A 19017-nucleotide genomic window follows, 5' to 3' on the forward strand; every position below is an offset into this window, starting at 1 on the left:
ATCCAGATAGTGTATCGTGTGTGTACATGTTAAGTCTCTTCAGTCGTGTCTGACTCTTCACGACCCCATGGACTGTAACCCACAAGGCTTCTCTGTCCATGGGATTCACCAGGCAAGAATATCGGAGTGGGTTGCCATTTCCTTCTCCATAGTGTTTCGTATAGATACCTATTATAAATTTAGATACTGTATGGTTATATATTTTCATGTTGCAGTGCTATCACAATGATTTCACAAATCTTAGCAACTTTTTTTTAACTTTGATGACCTTGAGAGAGTCTTAAGGACCATCTCATTGGTGAGTACAGAACAGTAGGAATGGGCTTCCAAGGCTCAAGGCCACCAGGAAGCCCTTTTGACTAAGTAGAATCCAGACACACTGTCCCCAAGAGCATCCCCAAGAGCAACACCTGAGAATGTTCAGGATCACAATAAACTATATTTTCTGCTCGTCTCAGTTTCCCTGTTAGGGAGGTCCCTTTCAGGTATAACACGAGATTGTTCTGAAACATGGCTGCTTTTGCAAAGCACTGTCTATTTCAACTGACCCCAAATGTGAAAATTCTAATCAGTCAGTGAAAGGAAGATACAGGTATTTTCCTGAAACATCAGCTTTCCTGGTTTATTAAGAAATGTAGGTTGACCTTCAGGAACTCCATTTCCATGCAGTTTTTCTTGAAGAGCAGGTGCTCCATCCCCTGCTGGGACAGAGCATCACTTAAGGCGTGTGTAGGTCTTCAGTCCCATCTGGGTTTCCTTTCTCCCAGATTTCGTGCCTGCTGGGCCAGATCGAATTGGAAGGTCGGAGACCCCCGCTCATGGCATCTGGCAAATCGTTGCCCTGCTTCGAGCCTTATGAATTCACCCCCAGGGCTGGTGGCTTCGTCACTGGCAGATTCCTCACTGGCATCAAGCCTCCGGTATGTATTTTTTGGTTTATCCTTTTGGCTTTCCTCCTCATTTCTACACTCAGGAGTAGGAAGCCTATGAACTTCACCAACAGCTTTAAGCAAAGATAGTCAAGAAATAAATGCCACCACATCCTTGCTTACCCTCTAGATGGCAAGGGCCCCTGAGAACCCTAAGAGCCACATCATGTTCACCTTCGGAATGCCAGAGCCCAGCGCGGTGCCTGGCACATCGTGGGTGCTCGGGCAGGATTGCTGATGAGTGGGAAGATGAATAAGATCCATCCCAGCTCGACCTCTTCCTGCCTCGTGTCTTCTCTCAGCCAATTCTTCCCTGCCTCTGAGGGCAGCTGGGGAAGGGGAAGCCCTCCCCAGAGTGCTCTCCATTGCCAAAAGGAGCATCACAGAGATTTAGTTTACAAAGCTCTCCTAAGAGAGCCTCATGGCTCTTCCTTGACCCTGGGGAAACTGACCAGTTGTAGCAAATGCCTAGTTTTTCCTCCATCAGCGATAGAACTCTCCCCTAAGAGAAAGGTTTTCTCCTCACACTTTGAGAAATGGTTTTTTGATTAGTGCTTTCTGTTGCTTAGTCCAGTGCATCTCTGCAAAGACGCCTCTTGTGGTCAGACAACAAGTCTAGGTTGTGAAGAGAACTGACCTTTTGTGTCAAGGCCATCGGCTACGCCCAGGGCTTCTCTCTTGGTCTCACACAGATTCTCCAGTGGTTGTCCATGGCCTCTGGCAAAGGGTGGTGGAGAGCTGATATAGACCAGAGAGTTCTGAACGCTGGTTGCGACCCCTAAGTGAATCATGAAACCATGGTAAAAGATAGCAACCGGCTTTATGTGATGGAATAGAGTAGGGTGATAAAGAAGGCATCCGAGTGAGGGCTGGGGTCGTTTCATAAAGTTCCATAGTTTTAGCTTGAATCATGTATCTTTATCCACACACGTGAGTGGATGTATGTACATGTTTGCCGATCATTGTTACAAACACATGTCTCATTGTGGAAGTTTGGAAAACACTACGTGATGAGGCAAAAGTGCCATTTCTGTTTGAAACATGGAGTGTGGCGCTGAGGATGGACTCCTGAGAATGAGAACTGGCCCTGCTCCTCCACTTGTCTCTCTGCTCTCCGGCAGGATAAGACAGAGGTCACCCCAGGGGAGGGCAGATGTCTCTGGCATCATCAGAGCTGCTGGGGACATTGGCCTGAGCCGCCCTCCAGGAAGCAGGCTCTCCTCACTGTGCCACCCCTGGACCTTCCTGCTTCTCCCACAGGAGTTTTTCTTCCACTGCATGGCCGGGCGAGAGGGTCTGGTGGACACTGCTGTGAAGACCAGCCGTTCCGGATACCTCCAGAGGTAAAAAGCACCTGCCCTGCCAGCTTCAGGTGGCTCAGCGTCCCGGGTCCATTCAAGCTCTGTCTCTTTTTCACATTTTCATTGCCAATTCGCTTAAGATCCCTTTGAGGGGGGGGAGGTGCGGGGGAACTTCTGAAAAGTAATCCATGGGTGTTCTGAGACAGAAAATAGCCAGCTAGAGGATTGGTCTAGCGTGAACTCAGAGGTTTACAGGAAGGGCCCAGGTGTCAGCAGCTGTGCCCTTTCCCTGGGCAGGGCAGGCAGCCACGGCTGGAGATGGGAGCGAGGGTCGCACAGGGGCACGGGATCCAGCCTGTCCCGGGGCTTGCTTGGCTATAGAACAGCAGTCCACCTTTCTGCCTCTGCCTTCCACCTGCCCTGTCAAATGCTGCTCCAGGAGGCACTGAGCTGAGGGTCTCTGTACAGGTGCATCATCAAACACCTGGAGGGACTGGTTGTCCAATACGACCTGACAGTCCGCGACAGTGACGGCAGCGTGGTGCAGTTCCTGTACGGGGAGGACGGCCTGGACATCCCCAAGACACAGTTCCTGCAGCCTAAGCAGTTCCCGTTCCTCACCAGCAACTATGAGGTAGTGTGCCGCCTTCTGGAGCCTGGGGGTGGCGGGGTAGGGCCTGTGTGGTGGACCTCCCACCCTGAGCTTTGCCACCCAATCAGAGTGACTGCTGAAAACTAGAGTAGGGAGAATTTAAAAGCACCAAGCAATGCCCTGGAACACCTGACATGGCAGATGCTTCGAACAACTGCACTGTTGGGGGCATTTACGGTCCTAAACTCAAGTGCACTGTGGCTGCTGTCTGCCTGCTTCCTCACTGCTGCCTGGGCACACAGGGACCCTTCTGCCCATTTTACAGCCAAGACAGCTGAGTATCAGAGTTTAAGTGACGAGCTGGTGAGGAGCAGGGCTCATGTCTGCACCCAGGCCCTCTGATTCACAAGCCCATGGTTTTCATTCCATGCCTTACTGGCCCAAGAGGGATCATCAGCATTGGCTGAGCAGTCCCCCACGTTTTGCAGATTGGGAAACTGAAACTGACATGGCCTGTTCAAGGTCATGGCAGGTGGTCAGATTGAAAGTTAAGGGCCAGCTCCTTTCCACCCTGGTGCCTGTCCCCTCCTCCTTTCTTCCCAGAAATACCCATGTTCTGGAAGGACTCTGAGTGTCAGGGTTTCTGCCCCATGACCTCAGCTCCTGAGACTGCCAGCTCCCGACTCTGGTTGGCACCGAGTGAGACTCTAGTTAGCAGTGGGTGCTCAGCCCCTCAAGGGGCATCGTGAGGGCCCCACACGGGCCACCTCCTATGAGGTTGTGTGAGTTGTGTCCCATGGCCTTTGTGTTACACCCTCACCTCTTCTTTCTTGCTTGTGTGGTCTGTCTGTCTAGGTAATAATGAAATCGAAGCATCTCCATGAAGTTTTATCCAGAGCGGATCCCCAGAAAGCTCTCCGTCATTTCAGAGCCATCAAAAAATGGCACAGCAAGCATTCCAACACCCTCCTGAGGAAAGGCGCCTTCTTGAATTACTCCCAGAAAATTCAGGCGGCTGTGAAAGCCTTGAACCTTGAGGGCACAAACCAGAACGGCCGCAGCCCCGAGACTTACCAGGTGATGCTGGAGGAGGTGGGGGATCAGTGGGATTGAGGGGATGAGGGGTTGTTTTCCTGGTGGAAGGTCCAGCCATGAAATCTAGCTTCATTCACTGTTGGCCAGGAAAAATGGTGCTCAAATATCAATTTAAGGAGGGGAAATCTCTACAAAGAGGCCTCCCCAGTGGCTTAGAGGTAAAGTATCCACCTGTAGTGCAGGAGACTCGGGTTCAATCCCTGGGTCAGGAATATCCCCTGGAGGAAGGCATGGCAACCCACTCCAGTATTCTTGCCTGGAGAATCCCAATGGACAGAGGAGCCTGGAAGGCTATACCCCATAGGGTCACAAAGAGTCAGACATGACTGAAGCGGCTGAGCACGCATGCATGCATTTTTACTAAAGTGTGGGCAGGGTTCCAGGCAGCTAACTAGGGCTGGTAAGTTGGGTTCCCCAGCCTCCCCGAGGACGTGAACAGTCATCAGGAGTGGAGAAGGTGGCCGTGGGCAGAGACCACGTGACAGGAGCCCTCAGTTGAGAGATTGGGGTTCAGAGACCCCTTAGGGTGGGGACTGGATATCCAGCCTTCCTGTCCTCCCTCTTTCCCCTCTTTTTCTGCGATCTCCCACCTTCTAAGCATAGCTGAGCCAGGAGGCAGGGGAGCACTTTGAAGCGGGTGCTATGGGACAGCTTCGGGGCATCGGGCATGTGAAAGCCTGGACAGGGGACAGACGGGGATCAGCACGGTCACCTGGCTCATGGTGACCGTGTCCTCATGGGCCTGAGACAGCCCTGGTTTGCCTCTCATCCCAGGATGATTATTAATAATGTTGCATTTTATTCTACAAGAATTGCAGTTTGGAGAGTAGCTCACATGGTCGCCCTGCTTGTGCTTGAAGGGCCACAACGAATGGCTCCTAGAGTCGTGGTCAAGCAGTACACCCTGGAATGGATTTGGTTCTCTGTCCTTCCAATGTCAAGATGGCTTTCCTGTGCTGTCAGATTTCTGTCTCTTTCCCATGCTGTCATTTGAAGCAAGGGCCTTTGATCCTCCTCATCCTATTGGACACCCCAGGAAGAGAAGCCCGTTCCTGGTGTTGTCCCACATAGCTGAGTCCTGTCCTTCCTTCCAGATGCTGAGGTTGTGGGCTGAGTTAGACGAACAAAGCCGGAGGAAGTACCAGAAGAAGGCGGCTCCTTGTCCCGACCCCAGTCTGTCTGTCTGGCGCCCAGACATCTACTTCGCATCCGTGTCAGAAACATTTGAAAAGAAGATGGACGACTACAGCTGCGAGTGGGCAGCTCAGGCAAAGCGGAGTTACGAGAAATCGGGGCTTTCTCTCGACAGGTAATAACATTGACCTTTTGCACCTGCAGAGGGAGACTCTGCTTCTCTCAGGCCCTTCCTTGCCCACTCTGGCAGCCTCCTGGGTCTGAGACTCCAGTAGGAGGGAGGGAAGTGAAACAGAGGGCACCTTGCAAGCCCTGAGGGCTGTGGGACAGATGAGAGCTTAGGCAGGAGTGTGTCCCCAACCTGAGCCAAGATGGAGGAGACTGCTCTGCGGGGAAGGAGACTTACATAGTGACCGTTCTCTTGAGTGTGGGATGGTAGGCATGGCTCAGTGAGAGGCAGGGAGTCTGGTCAGCAGCTGCCAACCCTGGGACCTGGCACAGGTCATCCTTTGCCCTTTGACACCACATCTTAGCCTTTTGTAAGGAGCTGGGTCTGATGATTCCAGTGACCCTTTGAGCTTCGAGTTTCAAAGCTTCGAGGAGGAAGGACCACTTGGAGTCCCCAGCTTGGACTTGTTCACAGAAAAATAAAACAGGGAAAAGAAATTAATTAATATGAAAAATAAAAGTTTTGTCAGCTGTAAATTTAATATGGCGTAATGTGATATTGTTGCTCAAAGCTAATATAAATAACTATCATGATTAAAAGTAGAATGTTAAGGAATTGATGAACAGTTCCTTGATCATTGCTGTCTTTGACAGCATTTGAAGTAGAGTTTGGGCTTCCCAGTCCCAGGTGATGCAGTGGTAAAGAACCTGCCTTCCAAAATGCATTAGACACAGATTCGACCCCTGGATCAGGAAGATCCCCTGGAGAAGGAAATGGCAGCCCACTCCAGTATTCTTGCCTGGAAAATTCCTTGAACAGCAGAGCCTGGGAGGCTACAGTCCATGGGGTTGCAAAGAGTCAGATACGACTTAGTGACTAGTGACTTATCAAGACAAGTGGGAAGCCGGGCATGGACCAGCACTGAGGCAGAGTGAATTGAAAGGTGATATGTACCCCCAAGGAATGTCTGCTGGGGCACTGGTCTCAGAGCAGTCATCAGGGGGTCCTTCCCTCTCAATTCTCTTAGCCTGGCCTGCAGAGCTGGAGGCCTGAGATCATCTGCTCTAGCTTGGCTGCATGTCCTGCACCTGATGAAACCCTGCCAGATACACAGGGAGTCTGAGGGTCCAGGGAGTGGGACTGCGACAGGGGGAGGAGCAAAGACAGATTCTTGGGTGGAGGACCTGGAGTGGAGGGACAGCTGTCACTTTTTACGCCTTAAACTGATTGCTCCAGCCAGGCCTCAGAGGTATGAAGATGGAGTACTACATCACAGCAGGTTGTGGTTTAGCTGCCAGCTGGGTTTTCCCCGAAAGAGCAAGGCCCTGATTCCCTTTCACCTTCCTCCCTGCCGCTCAGGATGCTGCCATTTACTTTCAGAAGGACCACGTGGGTCCTCCCTCCAACTGTGCTGCATCAGGAGTGGTGCAGGCTTAGTCCCCGGGAGCATCACTTGGGCTCGGCGGGCCAAGATGGGGAGGCAAGTGTGCTTCCGTGACTCTCACAGAGGCTCTGTTAGCAAGCCCCAAGCTCTGGGGGCAACCCCAACGTATTCGAAGGTTTCTTCTGTCAGGAATACTGATATGCACTCAAACCTCACTGGTTTGAAGTAGTTGCGAGAGAATACACATCAGGTTAGTGAAAAGTCTGATTTTTATTAATAAAAAGAACTTGCGTAGAAATGTAGTTTTATTACTTTCCTCTGTACTCACACATAAGGTCCATTTAACCTTGATTTACTGAGTCAATTCCTTGTCCTGTGTGCTGGGGTCACACAGTGTTTCTGTGGCTGTTCTAAAAACAGGAAAAAGGGTTATTAGTAAGTTACAAAGGTTACAAAATCATATAGCACGCATACTTCCAAAGTGGCCCATAGCCACTTGCACTAATTAAGAAGATAAGTGCCCTATTCCCGTCTCCCCCACCAGATCCCCTTGCTTGTTCCGTGAACCTCTCCCTAGTTTCTACAGAGGGAGGTTTCAGCCCTCTCCAAGCTGTCATAGCCAATGGGGAATAAAGAATTAGCCAAGGGATATGTGAACAGTGAGTTCGCAGGTTCCATGACATTCTCTGGGTAGACGTGAGCAGTCTGAATGTGGACCCCCAGCGCTTCAGCCACCAAGCTGGGCTTTGTGCTGCGTCATTTAGGACATTTCAGGGTCATTGGCAGGAACTGAAGGCTTAGAAGGACCATTTGCCTGGTAAAACAAGCCCAGAAGGAGGACAAGGCATCAGGTGCACGCACCCTGCTTACAGGGTCTGTTGTCAGCTCGTGACAGGCAGGTGGTGTCTGTGTCTCTGACCCCTGATGTCCTCCCACCCTGTTTCCAGTTTGAGGACTCTGCTGCAGCTCAAGTGGCAGCGCTCTCTATGCGACCCGGGTGAGGCCGTGGGCCTGCTGGCCGCCCAGAGCATCGGGGAGCCCTCCACACAGATGACGCTCAACACCTTCCACTTTGCCGGCAGAGGCGAGATGAACGTCACCCTGGGCATTCCGAGGTGGGCTTCAAGGATACACGGGCAGGGTCTGTCCAAGCCTGCTCCTGGGAAGGAGGGGATTCCATTAGAGTGTGAAAGTGTGTGTGTGTGTGTATGAGTGAGAGTGTGTGTGTATGAACGTGTGTGTGAGTGTGTATGAATGTGAGAGTGAATGTATGTATGAATGTATGAGTGTGTGGGTGAGGGTGTGTGTGAGTATGAATATGAGAGTGTGGGTGTGTGTGTGTGTATGAAGTTTTGAGAGTATGTGTTTGTAAAAGAGACAGGGTCATCAAAGCGGGGGTCAGGGTTGGAATTTCCGGAGCCCAACTGGTTTCTGCACTTGGATCCATGCCCAGGCTTCTCAGCATCTCCATTTAGCTCTCCACCAACTCCTGGATCCCAGTTTCCTGGAATGCTTGTGAAACTGCAGGCTCCCGGGGTCAGGCCATCTGGTTGCCTGGCTCTGGGGGTACCACTCACCTAGAACAGAATCCAGAGGGACCCTGGCTCTTCAGGTCAAAGTGTGCACCCTGCAGGATGATAGCTGCTGGGCGAGAGGAGAGAACAGAGATCACGCTCACCTGCCCGGCCCGGCCGCCTTCTAGCTGAGTGACTCAGGCTCCTCAGCTTTCTCAGCCTTGGGGTTTGTGGGGAGGAGGAGGGCAGGGGCCGCAGTGCAGTCTGGCCAGGCTGGCTCACTGAGCCGTGGCTGAGGCCTGGCCGTGGTCCTTGTGCCTAGTGGGAGCGCTGCAGACACTGGTTCCCTTCCTTTCGTCTCTCGTTTGTTTGGTAAGCCCTTAGTAAGCACTGTAAGTGAGGCATAGGTGATAGGGAGCAAGAAGACACAGCTCTGTCCTTGAGGAGCCCATGCTTCAGTGGAGGAAGCTGACTGCAGAGTCCCTTGCTGTCACACACAGGGCCAGAGCAGGGACACCCTGATCAGCTTATTTCCTCCTCAAGATCCTAAGGTCTCTTGCAGATCCTGAAAGAACTCCAGCATGTTGATGAGAAAGACTTTGCAAAATAGAGACTCCGGGTGCTGCTTTGGCTCAGATGTGCCCTTGTTCCATGACAGGTTGCGGGAGATCCTCATGGTGGCCAGTGCCAACATCAAGACACCGATGATGAGTGTACCTGTGTTCAATACCAAGAAAGCACTGAAGAAAGTGAAAAGCCTGAAGAAGCAACTCACCAGAGTGTGTCTCGGGGAGGTAATGATCTCCCTCAGACCCGGCTGCGGGCGTTTTCCTGTGTCCCCTCCATCCATCCTCCCATCCAGGAAGAAGGGCCTTTGTCAGCTCTTCTGACTCTGGGCTCAGACTTCACCAGTGAGAGAGGCAGGCTTCCTCTGCCAGGTGCTGAGCAGGGGTGGGTCAGGAAGCTTTAAAAGTAACCACTGGTTCTGCAGCATTCTTATGTGCCTTACAAATAAAGATACTTTCTTGATTAACTTACCAGCCCCACTGGAGCCCTCCCCCTGCAGCCTCAGGCCCTTCTCAGGAGGTGTGACCTACAGGGTGGGGGTCCCTCTCCCTACCCTGAGAGGGACCTACATCAGTAGCACTCATTTTAAACTTTGTCTCGTGGTCCCAGCCCCTGTGCCTGCAAACTCAGTGTTCCCACTTATAATGCTCAGTCCCAGGTATGGGGCACACTGGGTCCTGTCTGTCTGGTTCTAGGTGTTGGAGAAAATTGATGTCCAGGAGTCCTTCTATATGGGGGAGAAACAGAACAAGTTCCGGGTATACCAGCTGCGGTTTCAGTTCCTGCCGCATGCGTACTACCAGCAGGAGAAGTGCACGAGGCCCGAGGACATCTTACACTTCATGGAAACCAGGTCAGGGCTCAGGCCATTTGACTTTGGCACATTCTTATTGTATGACTTTGTCATCAACCTCGAGGGCTCCTGGCCACAGAACTCCCAGGGCCTGAGGGCTCTTTCCCAGATGATTCGCTCAAGGGAAGTATTTAGGAAAACAGGAGGTCCTGCAGCCTCATCTGGCTTGTGGGTGTGACTCCATTGCCCTGCCTGCCTCCTACTGTCTGACCCATGAGTTTCATCTACTCATATTTGGAGGATTTAAGGTGTAGGAGTACATGGACCATAAAGAGAACAGAACTTTATCAGAGTGATAGTGCTGTGATGTCAGACCAGCATGTGGTGTTCATTTCTGACATGACGTGGTTCTTAATACATTTATATTCTGTCAGGAAGGAGTCCTGTGCTAACAACATGCTGCTCTTAAACATAGTTCTATAATTGGGATTAACCTCCAGCTTTTTAAAATAATTTTATTTATTTATTTTGGCTGTGCTGGGTCTTGTCATGGCGCAGCCTTTTGTCTAGTTGCGGCAAATGGGGGTTACTCTCTAGATGTAGTGCAGAGGCTTCTTATTGCGGTGGCTTCTCTTGTTTTGGAGCACAGGCTCTAGGGCACTCGGGCTTCAGTAGCTGCAGTGCGTGGGCTCAGTTGTTGTGGCTCCTGGACTCTAGAGCACAGGCTCTCAGTAGTTGTGGCACATGGGTTTAGTTGCTCCGAAACATATGGTATCTTCCTGGATCAGGGATCAAACCCACGTCTCCTGCCTTGGCAGGCAGATTCTTTACCACTGACCTACCAGGGAGGGTCTACCTCCACCTTTTTATGGAGAAGATCTGGTTCCTTTCTGGTAGGGAGATTGAGCATCCGTTTTTCTCTCAAGCTCAAGTCACTGTTAGACACTGGACAGCATGGGCCACAGTGCTGAGTGCCCAGGATTTGGAAGGGGTTTCATATCAGGGCTGGTGCAAGCCAACAAGAGCCAATAAAGCACTGCTGACTTGCCAACCGACCCTGGATGGTAGAGCGCAGACTCAAATGGCTGCGGGGTCGGCAGGTAAGAAGGCCGGTGAGGCATTTGGGAGCCCCTGGCCAACTGGAGATCATGTCATCTGCCTCGAGAGGGCAGGAATGTGGGCCAGGGTGGCCAGACCTTCTGATTCAAAAAAAGTAATAAGAAAACTACCTCTCTTTTTTTTCCTGTCTTTGGTTTTTTTTTTTTTTTTTTTTTTTTTTTTGCGTGTGTGCTTGCTCGGTCGTTTCAGTCATGTCTGACTCTTGGCGACCCCATGGACTGTAGCACACCAGGATCCTCTGTCCCCGGGGATTCTCCAGGCAAGAATACTGAAGTGGGTTGCCATGCCCTCCTCCAGGGGATCTTCCCAACCCAGGGATCGAACTCACGACTCATTATGTCTTCTGCATTGCAGGTGGATTCTTTACCACTAGTACCACCTGGGAAGCCCTTGCTTGCTTTTACTTTTATAAATTAGTCTCTAATTTGTAAGCATTTGCAGTTAATTCATATCTTTGTAAAAGCCCGTTGAGGCTCAACCAGATATGTTAACAGGATTTGGCCACGGAGCCCTGGCCCCTGTCTTCAGTCTGGAACAGCCCTCAGGTCTTCCAATGCTACTCAGAATCAAAGAACCAGGGGCAGAGTGAAGGCAGGATATCCATCCACACAGTGATTCCACAAATATTTGCTGAGTGCCGCCCACTCACAGGGCAGTCCTGGGGTAGCGTGGCCAGGAGGGAGCAACTGTCTTGCCCAGGCCCTCTTCTTCCCTCTCACCTGAAGACTGGGGCTGGCTGCAGCCTGGCCCCACTAAGCAGGTGGCGTGTAGGACGGCAGGGTTGTTTAGATGACCTTGGATGTGAGCTCAGCCCTTTGGATGGGGGAGCCGGCCGGGCCCTGGGGAGCATGTGCGTCACCCCTCGCCAGGGTGGAGGAGGCTCATTCTGTCAGGAGTGCTCTCGGGGTGCTGGGTCATGTCGCAGGAGACCGGACGCCAGCTCATTAATTAACTGGGAGGAACATCTCTCCCAGTGTGCCACGTGTTTGTCCTGTCCAGGCAGCCCTTGTCTGAGAAACAGGAATTAGGATCATGTGGCCTCTTGAGAATTACCGAGAGCGGGCCGATCGGCCCTATTTCCATGCATCTCAGGTGTAGGCAGGAAAGTTGCATGAGGTGTGCACCATGCTGTGCCCAGAGTTCTTTCTCTTTATATTCATTTGGGGGATTGAAAATCCATCACTGTTTAAAAATTTCTTCTTGTTAGGGAGAACCCTGACTTCTCTTTTCAGTGGTGAAATACTTAGTCGGCTCCTACTTGGCATTTGGCTAGAGTACTTGAAGAGCTGTGATAAACAAAGCTATGGGCCCTCGCCCTTGGTGAAGCTACTCTGTGGCTTGGGCAGGCAGGGTTCAAGCGAGAGAGCAGCATCGGGGGGTGAGTGGTTGGGCTGCCTTTGCCAGGCCTGCGCTGTGCAGGCCCCATGCAGACCACGTGGGGATGGGAATGTGCCTTCAGAAGGGTGACCACTCCCCCACACACCCCCAGAAGCTTTTTCTTTTTTCTTTCTCCTTCTCCCCTTTCTCATCTCTCTCCACCTCTTTTCTGTCTCTCTTCCCTTTTCCCCTCTCTTTCTTCCCTTCTTTTGAATCACGGGACTTTACTTTCTTGACTGCACTGCATAGCTTATAGGATCTTAGTTCCCCAACTGCGGGGATCGAACCTGCAGCCCCTGCAGGGGAAGCGTGGAGTCTCAACTGCTGGACTGCCGGGGAAGTCCCTCATGAGACTCTTTTTCCATAAATGGGAGAGAAAAAAGATAGAAACACATGAGGTGCTTCCCTAATGGAGACAAATAAGCCATGAAGCTCCCCTAAATATTCCTCCTGGCACCCATCCCTTTGGGTGTGTGTATAAATGATTCAGAAGGCAGGCTGGGGCTGTGAGGTGGGAAGAATACTGAGCTCAGAGGCAGGAGGTGAGCTCCGACCTCCGGTCCCCAGCTGTGTCACACACCAGGTTGGCTTTGGTGAGGCTGACCCTGCACACGGCAGGTGGTGGAGCTGTTGGTGGGCGCTTTCGGAAACAGCCGAGAGTCATGTTCCCTTTGGTAATTAATTCATGTGGGAGGGAGATTTCTCCGCTGCTGCCCCCATCCGGCTCCACCTCAGTTGTCACATTCTGACAGATGGCACAACCTTCACAGAGTGATCATTGTGGGCCTGTGGTGACTGACTGTGCCCTGACTCTGGGCATGTGGCGGGAGTGGTCCCCACAGTTGCAGATGAGGTCAAGGCCCTCGTCTGTCTCTCTCTAGACTCTGGCAGAGCGGAGACCTGAACCTGTCCTTTCAGAAGCATCTCTTCCTCCCTCTCTTCCCAGTTGATTATATATCTTTCTAAAGTCAAGCTGGGCATCTCCCTATCTGGCCGTCTTGTTCCTGTTCCTCCTGCCTGGTGACCAGGATTTTTCCTGGATCAGTGGGTAAGGAGCCTTCCAAAGGCAGAAACCTCAGCCAAAACCATGTACAGCTTTAAAAACTTGGGAGTGGGGGGTGGAAATTGGGAGGGAGAGTAGCAGTCTGTTGCTTTTACTGAATAAAATAGTAAACACGTGACCGGCTCAGTCCTCCAGTTAAGGTGCTGAGTGCCTGTCTTTTCATCCTGGCTTTGCCCCCTGGGCTGGCACGTGGCAGGCACATCACAGATGCTCAGAGAACACAGGCTGGCTGGCTGGGCAGATGAGGAACTGATAGTTTGTATAATTAAAAGCAGACCATTTGGTGTGCTGTTATAGCCTGACTCAGAAGACCGGCAAGAGGATAGATATATGAGGACAGGAGCAGGGGACAGGAGACAAGGCAGGCGACAAATAGATAACCCAGGAGGAAGGGCTGGGGAAGGCCTGCTGGGCTCTTTCTGCCTCGCGTTAGTCCTTTTAACTTCCCTTGGTTCTAACCTGTCGATGGGCTTCCCTGCTGGCTCAATGGTAAAGACTTTAGCTGCCAATCGAACCCATGGGTCAGGAAGATCCCCTGGTGAAGAAAATGGCAACCCACTCCAGTATTCTTGCCTGGCTATGGACAGAGGAGCCTGGCGCGCTACAGTCCATGGGGTCTCAAATGAGTTGGGCAGGACTGAGCAACTAAACAACCACCACCACAGTCTGTCGATGTGATTTACTACCACAAAGTACGTTATCACTGCCTTGGAGATTCTGATAAGCTCTTCCACATCTTAGCTCTCTCATCAAATCGTCAGGGCTCCCACACCAAGGAGACAGAAGTTGTCAGCCCCAAGCACTTCCTGGAGATGTGGTAGGTGGGCTGGGGGCAGCCCTGGCCCCAGCCTGGGTGCCCCTCCTACTGAAGGCCCCGCTGTACTGGTTAGCTGGCCCCACAGGGCACCAACAACTGTCACTTATTGAGCAGCCAGCCTGCCAGGCCCCATGACAGGTTTTGGTGGACATGGGGGTGTTTCTAATCTCTAAAGCAAGATTGCATGACACCCACACTTTCCAGACAAGAGAAGTAAAGTTCAGGAGATCATCGGTGGTGATTGAGGCCACGCCCCCTGGGAATGGCCCAGGAGACCATTGGCGGTGATCCAGGCCGTGCCCCCTGCAAATGGTGGAGCACACTTTCAGCCCTGCCTTTCTGATGCACCGTATGTGCCTCTCCCCCCCCCCCCACCCCCCCCCACCCCCGCCCCAGCCCAGAAATAGCAAAAGGGGGAAAAAATGAGCTGACTGGAGAGGCAAGGTCTCTGTCTCCTGAATCAGTCCCCAGCATCACCTCAAGTGGGTGAAGTCCTTAGAGCATCTTATCCCCGCAGTGAAGGAAGAGTGGAGATGTTGGTACTGAACGGGGCTGTGGGGCTTTCTTCTAATTTTAGATTCTTTAAAATTCTGATGGAAGCCATCAGGAAGAAGAACAGCAAAGCATCAGCTTTCAGAAATGTGAACATGCGGAGAGCCACCCAGCGGGATCTAGACAATGCTGGCGAGTCAGAGAGGAATCGGGTGAGCAAGTCCCTTGGGGGCCCCTTGGGGACCATTGCAGGGAGGTCCGAGGCTGGGGCCCCCTCAGGGTGGTGACTCACTGAGTCTGCTCTCCTGGGATGGCTCCGTGACTGTTTTCAGTGCTCCTTGTGCTCCTTCCTAGGGTTGGCCCCTCTCTCTGCTTACCTTGGCTTGTGTGTGTGTGTGTGTGTGTGTGTGTGTGTGGCCACATAGCACGTGGGGTCTTAGTTCCCTGACCAGGGATTGAACCTGTGCACCCTGCGTTGGGAAAGCATGGAGTCAGCCTTAACCACTAGACCACCAGGGCAGTCCCTTACCTGAGGATTTATCTGCTGCTCTGAGAGCCGAGAAGCAGTGTTTCCTTCTTGGGTGTGGAGGGCCACGGCGGGGAGCTGCCACTGGCAGCCACCCAGAGCGGCCTGCCTCGCCCTGGGTGCGGGCCCCAGCTCATCCGTCTGTCTGCTCTCAGGGCCCCCTCTCCTCTGTAGGTAATTTTTTTTTATCCTGAGGATAGACTCAAAGTAATGATACCTACTAGACTTTTGGAAGTTTTTTTATCTGTTTTCACTGGCTCTGGCTTTGGCTTACCTAGGCCAGATAAACTGAGACTCACAGAGTACTGGGCAGGGACCAGAGAGGCATTCTGAAGCAGGGAAGTTGGGCTTCAGTGATGGAAAAGGAAGGAGCCAGAGGGAAGCCATTGGAGGCAAAATAATCCAGAAATGATGATACCTTAAGATCCCTTGGAGAAGGGAATGGCAACCCACTCCAGTATTCTTGCCTGTAAAATTCCATGGACAGAGGAGTCTGGCAGGCTACAGTCCGTGGGGTTGCAAAGAGTCGGACACAACTGAACGACTAAGACATACATATATACATCTGCCCAGAGATGCAGAGGCAGTGTGGGGCCAGCTCCCTGGGTCTTGTCTGGGCCAACAGTTGGCTGTTCTCTGCTTGGACGGGGGTGCAATGAAGACTGGTCCCATCCTTTTCCAGCTCCGTGATTTCAGCTATGACACCTCCTCTCTCTGGGCTTGTCTCCTTATCCCTAAAATGAGGATCTGGCCTAGACAGAATTCCAGGTCTCCTGCCCTGGAGTCTACCAATTGGAATGTCTTTGGAAGGCTGCCCAGTCTTAATTCTTAATTCACCCAGGAGGAGATCATAAAGAACTAGGTGCCAGGGTCAGGAGAAAGGAATAAATATTTAGTTTCTAAAATGCCAAGGTAATTCTTTCTTTTCATCTCCACCCAAAGCATAAATACTTGGAACAATATTAGCACCATCTTCTTTTAATGACTTGGAAAGCCTTGGCACTTTTTTTTTCTTCTTAATACAAGGTTTTATGAGTGGTATGTGTAAAGATTTAGGCTGAAGAGAAGGAAGTATGGAATCCAGGGGTGGGTAGGTGGGTGGAAGGGATGTAGATGGAATTGGGAAGGTGGTAGGTACTGTGTGATGAATGGGTGGGTGAGAGGCAGGTAGGGTGGCTGGGTGGCTGAGTAAGGAGACAGGCGGGTGGATGGGTGACCAGTATGGTGCATGGATAGATGGCTTCACCAGGCATGTGGTATTGGAGCTCATCTTTCTCTTTCTTTTCCTGGAACCCCAGGGAGAGCAGGAGGGCGACGAGGAAGAGGAGGGGCACATTGTGGACGCTGAAGCTGAGGAGGGAGATGCTGATGCCTCGGATGCCAAACGCAAGGAAAAACAAGAGGAGGAGGTGAGGGGCCTTTGGCCGAGGTGACACCTCTGTCACACCTGAGGGCTCCCCTCCCCGGTTGTGTAAGGACATGCCTGTGCATCATGCTGGAACCATGGGGAACCTTGAAGCAAAACCAGTCTGCCAAACACAGCCATTCGATGGAGAAGGTGGTGTTCATGGGGTGGCGAGTAGACAGGAGCTGGCCCAGGGCTGCCCTTAAGGACTGGCTGTCCCTGTACCTGAATTAAATTGGGGGACCCCGAGGCCTTCGGGAGGGAAAGTCAGGCCACCTTCTGTCTTTACAGAAAATGAGTCCTTCCCCTTCCCCCTTTCAGTCCTTTACCACCACGATTGCTGCTGGTGTGGAGGGGCCAGTGGGGCTCCCAGGTGAGAGAGCTAGAGGTGGGGCACACAGCTCCGAGGAGGGGGCCCTGGGACTGAGGGGCTGGTGTCCCCAGGGGGGCAAACAGAGGGCAGAGGCCAGGCCGATAGAGCCGGTGGGGCTGGGGTCAGCCAGCAGATGAGAGCTCTTCTGGGGGTGGGGGGAGGGTCGCACTTGTTCTGCAAGGTCAAGTTCAGGTTGCTGGTCGGGCCCAAGTGACGTGGCCTGCATTCCATCCCTGCCAGGTCGACTATGACAGCGAGGAGGAGGAGGAGGAGGAGAAGGAGGAAGAGGAGAAGGAGGACGAGGACATTCAGGAGGAAGGGACCAGCCTCAAAGAAGGCGTTCAGCAGGAGCAGGAGGAAGGCAGCTGGGCCCCCGAGGAGAGCTTGCTCCCCGGCGCCCCCCTGACGCAGCCACAGAAGCGCGCCCGAAGCCGGGAGCCCCAGGGGGCCGAGGCGGTGGAGCGCCGGGCACAGGCGGTGCGCGAGTGCCACCCGTTCATAGAGGACTACCAGTATGACACACAGGGCGGCCTGTGGTGCCAGGTCAGTGCCCGTGAGGTTCACCAGCCCCAGATCACAGCCCCCTCTTGGGCCCGCTCACTCTGACTTTCCAGTAACAGCCTGTGGGGGTTTGAGGCATCAGGCCCTGAAGGTACTTTCATGTGGGAACTTCAGGCCTCAGTACAACCCATGTGTTGATGCACATCACAGAGGCCGGCAGACACTGCGTTCCTCACACCACCTTTCTGCCTGGTATCACTTCCAGGATTGCAGTGTCCCTGGAAGGCTCACTGGTCTGGATGCCTAGACGTCTACACATACACTGGCTTTAGTCCTTTCCTTTGATCCAGTTCAGTGATTCGTAAATGGTAGCACAGATATGAGTCATTGACCAGGAGTACACGTACAGAGGGATGTGTGTTACACTTTGTGGTCATTGAAAGGATATCAAGGGTGATGTTGAGTGGAGCTCATGTTGAGTGGAGGTGAGTTTCACCAATGACATCTGTGAAAATGGATGGTGCTCTGCTGTTTTCACCTCAGTCTGTGGGACCGGACATGGCTGCCATGTGGTCATTAAGTCAGCCCATGTTCACGTGCCAAGTCCACTGCCCGGCTTGCCCCAGTGGGGCTTGGAGGGGTCTCTCAGGGACCCTGAGTGGTGTGGGGCTGGGGCAGCCCTGTCTTCTAGCTCAGCTCCCCTTCCTCTTGCAGGTGACGCTGAAGCTCCCTCTCATGAAAGTCAACTTTGACATGAGCTCCCTGGTAGCATCCTTGGCCCAAGGAGCCGTCATCTACGCAACCAAGGGTATCACAAGGTGCCTCCTGAATGAGACCACCAACAGTAAGAACGAGAAGGAGCTTGTCTTAAACACAGAAGGCATCAACCTCCCGGAGCTGTTCAAGTACGCCGAGGTGCGTGTCTGCTCAGGGTCACATGCTGTCCTGCGGATGGGTCCTCACGCCAGCTCAGGCTCCAGCCACTCTGTCCTGGCCCTTCCTGGGCTATTCACGCGTCTAACCCACGCTTCCCAAACCAAGTCTGCAGCCCAGGCCACCTCTTGGGGATCTCCAGTGCACATGAGCCTGGTTAAGATTTGCAGAACGAAACCTGCTTAACTTTACTGAACCCAGAGTTTCACAAATTAATTTGCATGCAGTTTCTTTTCTTGGAAATCGAAACCTCCGAACATAGACTTGTAAGAAATAGTTATACTGAGTGCTGGCTGGGGAGCTGCTTGGTTTATCTGGTGAAGGGGGCCCTGGGCCCCCCCACCCAGCAAAGTCCTATGTATCTTGTTCCCCCTGCTTCCCAAGCACACCCATCCTTTCCTCTGAGCTCTCTGTTGCTGCCCCCCAGTTCACTTCATCTCCCAGAACCTTCTGAGATGCTTTCAATCCCCAGGCACAAGTTTTCCCCACTGCATTCCGAGTTGCTGATATCAGCCTACTCTTCCCTCGTCTGCACTAAGCTGGCAGGGTCCTCCAGCCTCACACACATCCTCCCACAGCACTGCCCTGCACACGTCCCACCTCTGCCCAGAGCCTTTCACCAGCTGCTTCCCCAGAGGACAGAGCTGGAAGGGCTCAGGCCTCCCCAGCGTCAGCCACTGACAGGGCGCACTCGAGTCATGCCCGTGGGATTTGTCTTAACAAGGCCAGGTGACCCGCCGGGGTCTCTGCTGTCTCCTGTGGGGGTGACATGCCCTAGCACACAGCCACTGTGAGCCCCGCCCCGGGATGGCTGAATTGGAGCTTCAGGTCCCTGGAGAGGCCTGGCAGACCCCTGTACCCGGCGAAGGAAATTGAATCTCTGCCAGGGAACTTGCCTCACCTACCAGCAGAGCCAGGTCTCTCTGTTACATA

General features: G+C 52.7%; 1 protein-coding gene across 1 annotated transcript in view; it reads left to right on the forward strand.

Moving 5' to 3' along the window:
- POLR1A (RNA polymerase I subunit A) overlaps window positions 1–19017 on the forward strand; it is an 84624-nt gene that overhangs the window by 63229 nt on the left and 2378 nt on the right. Inside the window, exons 20-31 of the mRNA XM_006042040.4 lie at window positions 768–920; window positions 2190–2272; window positions 2699–2864; window positions 3678–3899; window positions 5012–5226; window positions 7552–7719; window positions 8777–8912; window positions 9381–9538; window positions 14432–14558; window positions 16171–16281; window positions 16891–17193; window positions 17866–18066. Coding sequence (XP_006042102.3) covers window positions 768–920; window positions 2190–2272; window positions 2699–2864; window positions 3678–3899; window positions 5012–5226; window positions 7552–7719; window positions 8777–8912; window positions 9381–9538; window positions 14432–14558; window positions 16171–16281; window positions 16891–17193; window positions 17866–18066 — 2043 coding nt within the window. The remainder of the gene's footprint in view (window positions 1–767; window positions 921–2189; window positions 2273–2698; window positions 2865–3677; window positions 3900–5011; window positions 5227–7551; window positions 7720–8776; window positions 8913–9380; window positions 9539–14431; window positions 14559–16170; window positions 16282–16890; window positions 17194–17865; window positions 18067–19017) is intronic.

Source organism: Bubalus bubalis, chromosome 12 (assembly GCF_019923935.1).
Source record: "Bubalus bubalis isolate 160015118507 breed Murrah chromosome 12, NDDB_SH_1, whole genome shotgun sequence".
In the NCBI taxonomy this organism is placed as follows: Eukaryota; Metazoa; Chordata; class Mammalia; order Artiodactyla; family Bovidae; genus Bubalus; species Bubalus bubalis.